Source organism: Bidens hawaiensis, unplaced genomic scaffold (assembly GCF_021521415.1).
Source record: "Bidens hawaiensis isolate Kalapana, Puna unplaced genomic scaffold, B.hawaiensis_p1.1 tig00003244_1, whole genome shotgun sequence".
NCBI lineage: Eukaryota > Viridiplantae > Streptophyta > Magnoliopsida > Asterales > Asteraceae > Bidens > Bidens hawaiensis.
Genome location: NW_027491178.1, coordinates 1,688,066 through 1,692,875, shown reverse-complemented (window position 1 = coordinate 1,692,875; position 4,810 = coordinate 1,688,066). Strand labels below are relative to the sequence as shown.

Genomic DNA, 4,810 nt, shown 5'->3' with positions numbered 1-4,810 from the left:
ATGAGGCAACCAAAAAGATTAATTACCAGAAAACAAAATCTGTTATAAAACTACTACCACCTCGGCTTACAAACTTCATCATCCCGACATAACACGTAGATCCCAAATGAAAAGAACAAAAACAAAAACATAAACAAAAACAAAATTTTGATCACCAATTATTATGAGAATACTTTGCAGTTCCCTTAGATTTTATTTGGATGGACATCCGAAATAACTCTGTCTTCCCCTGGATTTAATACGGCTCAACTGGCTTTCGGAAGTTAGCTCCAGCATAAACTGCTTCTGACCCGAGCTCTTCTTCAATACGCAGCAGCTGCACACATTCAGATGGGTTGATTTGGTTAACATTTTTTTATCATAAATATATATTTTTTGTCATAATATTATTGGAATGATACTTAATGAGTCGAAACGTGTGAGAAAGATCAACCTGATTGTACTTAGCAAGACGTTCTGACCTGCACGGTGCTCCAGTCTTGATTTGGCCCTGGATTGCATAAAATTATCACAATAAGTTCATCATTTATTTTATTATTGCATTTTTATATTTTATTTATACGTGTAATATTAATCATTAATTACCGTTGCTAAACCAACAGAGAGATCAGCAATGAAAGTGTCTTCTGTTTCTCCACTGTGAACAAAAACATAAATCTTGTTTAATAAAAAAAGCAAAATATTTTATGTAAATGATTTTACATACCTGCGATGACTGGCCATCACGCCCCAACCGGCATGTTTGGACATTTTCACAGCTTCAATGCTCTCAGTTACAGATCCAATTTGGTTAACCTAAGATTTCAAAATAGGCTGGTCAAGTCGGGTCAACTCAAACGCGAACCAGATAACAAAATGGATTATGACAAGAGTCCTTTTCTTTTGCATCACCCGAATCAACCCGTTGGAGATAAAACATAACCTGAATCGACCGTTAATAACTAAAAAATAATATTATACCTTGAGCAGAAGTGCATTACATGCCTTCTCACTAATAGCCTTCTTGACTCTCTGTAAACACAATTTAAATACCCAAAAAATGGTAAAATAAGTCGACCAGTTAAAAACCAATATATCTAGAATTCGGGTACTTATAATTTAAAAACAAGAATTCTAACCGTTGGATTAGTGACCAAAAGATCATCTCCAACAATCTGAACTTTATCACCACATTCAGCAGTCATTTTTCCATAGTGTTCCCAATCATCTTGGTCAAACGGGTCTTCAATTGACACGATAGGATACTCGCTTACAAATGATTTGTAAAGATCCTTGAGTTGTACCCCTGAAATCTTTTGAGACCCGTTGTTGTTCTACATAAAAAAATTAGTTGAAGTAACATTTTTGAGTAAAATAATAATGATGAATATATGTATGAGAAATACCTCTTCCTTAAAGTTTAAATCATAGTTCTTGTCTTTTCCATAGAATTCCGATGCAGCAACATCCATTCCAATCACAACCTAAAAAAATGTAATGTTAACATCAAACTTAAAGCTTTTTAAATAACACGAACGCAGCATGTTCATGTTCGTTCATTTAAAGGCTTTCTTGTTCGTGTTCATTTAACTAAATGAGCAAAAAGTTTAGTGTTTTGTATATTAAATAAACAAACATAAACGAACTTCCAGTTAATGGTTCATTTACAAGTCTATAATTATTGTGTAAAATATGATTACAGCATAAATACGTATCATATCACTAATCTAACTTTATGTGTAAACGAGTGAAGTAATCACCTTTCCGGTGTAACCAGCTTGAGCAATGGCTGTTTTGAGCAACTCAAGGCCCTCTTTGTTTTCCTAAGAAGATATATCAATGTTAAAAGATGATTAATGACTTAAATATGAATAGTCAAATAATATATAGGATAATGGTTAAATCATGATTACCTGAATATTAGGAGCAAAGCCACCTTCATCACCAACATTTGTTGCATCCTGGCCATATTTCTTCTTGATGACAGCCTGCAAACACATGAGAAGATTAATAATCAAAATCAACATTCATGATCCAAAATTTATAAGTGGGGTGTAAACGAGCTGAGCCGAGCCATATCTTGACTAGCCTCAAGCTTGGCTTGCTTGACTTACAAGAGCTCGAGCTTGAGCTTGGCTCGTTTAGGCTCTATTTTTAAAGTTCATATTTGACTCGTTGCGAGCTCTAGTTCTAAAGCTTGAGCTTGGCTTGTGATTAGTTTTTCTGTTTCAAGCTCGAGCTCGGCTTGTTTACTACTTATTGACTAACTTATATACATTTATAATTATTTTTTCTATATGTTCTATTAATAGGATAATATATACTATTTAGTTATTTCTATCATAATGTTATATTTTATAAAAGTTATCTTACAAATATGCTAAACATATTATACAAAAAATTTATAAATAATAGCCTTATTTATGCTCCCGAGCTGCCCAAGCTTGATAAATAAAGCTCGGTTGTTTATTAAACCAGTATATTTTTAGGCTCGAGATTGGGCTTGTTAAGTTTGGCTTGATTCGAGCTTTTAGCAAGCCAATCTCGAGTAACATGTTTCAACTCCCCACCTTTAAATTATGGTATACTTCCACACCCATTTTCATTGCTTCTTTGAAATTCGCAGCACCAGTTGGAAGAATCATAAATTCCTACAAAAATAATAAAAATAATAACTATTTGTCAAGGACCATCCAAATGATCGCAAAGAGCGTACGTAATAAGAAAATATACCTGCATAGCAAGCTTGTTTCCAGCATGTGATCCACCATTGATAACATTGAAAGCTGGAACCGGTAAAACTAAGTTCTTGTTGCCAGCCAAGTTAGCAATATGCTGAAAGAAGTTTATCAGTTAAACATATTAGTCGACTTCACATCAATACGAACAAAAAGATTTCAAATTTTCACCTTGTAAAGCGGAATGTTTTTGACGCTAGCCCCTGCTTTGCAAATTGCAAGAGACACTGCCAGAATCGCATTTGCTCCAAGCTAAACACCAAATTAATAATAATAATCATAATTAAGATTAATGCCAAATTTGTGCAAGTAAACAAATTAATCCGGTATTTGAAACCATACCTTTTGCTTGCACCAGCCCCACTCGTTTTTGGTTCCATCGAGTTCTTGAACCATGTAATTGTCAATGCCAGTTTGATCAGCCGGGTCCTGTAAAACATAGATATATATAACATACATACATGTATTATATAACATTCTTATGGTTCATGAAACAAACCTTGCCTACAATAGCAGGGGCGATGACATTGTTCACATTAGCAACAGCCTAGTCAAAGAATGAAAAATTAATATATATCAAGATGTGTAGTGTATAGACACAATCGACGAAATAATGCAGACTATATATAAGCTCACCTTGGAGACACCTTTTCCCAAGTAATCCGAGCCTCCATCTCTTAATTCAAGAGCTTCGTAGACACCTACAAAACGATAATCATATGCACATCTTATTATGTTGTCCAAACTACATATAGATGCATCAACGTAACACGAAAAGTTTTTAAATGTTGTTTGATAAGAGAAACAGATATATCTTACCAGTGGATGCACCGCTAGGAACAGCTGCTCGGTGCCATGTACCATTAGATAGAGTAATATCCACCTACAACAAATAAAATTAATTAGCATCATCCAAATTGCAAGAAAACAATGTTAATATGAAACTCAATGTCTAGATTTATATTATGTTATAATATGATATAATACATATGCTTGAATTAAACCAATACAAATGATTTGATAAAAATAAACAAATAAATAGTAATCAATATCATTATCACATAAGAAAGAAACCTCGACGGTAGGATTGCCTCTGCTATCGAAGATTTGACGAGCAGCTACTGACTTGATCGTTGCCATTACGACGAGATTAATATTAATATGGAGAGATTATTGATCGGAGAAAAAGTGAGAAATTAGTGAATATATGGTTGTGTTTGCATGTAAAGGAAGCTGGTATTTATAGTGTTAATATGTCCCTCCGGTTCTCGTGATGAATAAGTCACTCCCTCCGAAATACATGATGAAATGTATCTTTTCTATTTATAGATTTATTACATCAACTATTACTATTTTTAATCATTTGAAAAATGAGAAAATTGCGTAGACGGTCTATGTGGTTTGATCATATTGCAAGTTTGGTTCCGGGATCTATAAGAATCGCAAATTTAGTTTGAAAATTTGTGAGAGAGTTGCGTGTTAATTAAGTCCCCATTGTTAATCTTGTTTACGGAAATGTGTGTTATTTATGTGAAGGTAATCGTGTTATTTCAAATTTGGAACCTTGATAAAATAATCTTTTAAACTCTAGAACTACTAAAGTCTACTTCATCACTTTTGATTATGAACAGAACTTTTGATTTTGCAATGAACGAAAGTGTTTAGGTCGACGCTAAGAGTTATGGAGTTTGAAAACTATTTTATTAGTGTTCCTAAATTGAAAAGACACAATTGGGATTACACATCGCTTTTTGGTTAAAAAAAACTTACTAGGATGAATAATTGGGATTAAACATGCAACTCTTTTTATAAATGTTTGAACTAAGTTTGTAATTTTTAAAATGTGAGGACCAAAATTTACAATATGTTCAAACCATAAGGACCATTTGTGTAATTTTATCAAGAGAAATATTGCTAAAAGTCAAATTACAAGTCACAAACCAATATATAACTTTTATCTCGACAGTTGTAAACTAATTAAATATCATTAATGATATAAAGTTCAAATAAATAAAAGAGTTGTTACACTACATGTTATATAAAAATACTTTAAACGTCAAAACTGTTCGAGGTGACTCTCTCAATCGTTACAT

At 32.9% G+C, this 4,810-nt stretch overlaps 1 protein-coding gene across 1 annotated transcript; it reads right to left on the bottom strand.

The window, feature by feature from the left end:
- Positions 1 to 3,954, bottom strand: LOC143622824 (enolase-like). Its single transcript, XM_077093865.1, has 17 exons — positions 3,792 to 3,954; positions 3,537 to 3,600; positions 3,354 to 3,418; positions 3,217 to 3,264; positions 3,060 to 3,146; positions 2,889 to 2,969; positions 2,713 to 2,814; positions 2,550 to 2,630; positions 1,893 to 1,967; positions 1,740 to 1,802; positions 1,386 to 1,463; positions 1,119 to 1,313; positions 961 to 1,011; positions 707 to 795; positions 586 to 637; positions 434 to 490; positions 1 to 316 (listed from the first exon to the last, which is right to left on the bottom strand). Exons 1-17 carry the CDS (start codon positions 3,855 to 3,857, stop codon positions 236 to 238), a joined length of 1,335 nt encoding a protein of 444 aa, XP_076949980.1. The 5' UTR covers positions 3,858 to 3,954; the 3' UTR covers positions 1 to 235.
- Positions 3,955 to 4,810: the final 856 nt, after the last annotated feature.

What these genes read in the sequence shown, in the direction of transcription:
- LOC143622824 (XM_077093865.1), bottom strand. Translation starts at nt 3,857, where the DNA reads ATGGCAACGATCAAGTCAGTAGCTGCTCGTCAAATCTTCGATAGCAGA. An exon ending in GCTTTGCTCCTAATATTCAG is followed by an intron (nt 1,803 to 1,892) that starts GTAATCATGATT and finishes ATATCTTCTTAG; the next exon opens with GAAAACAAAGAGGGCCTTGA. An exon ending in AAGCTGGTTACACCGGAAAG is followed by an intron (nt 1,464 to 1,739) that starts GTGATTACTTCA and finishes ACATTTTTTTAG; the next exon opens with GTTGTGATTGGAATGGATGT.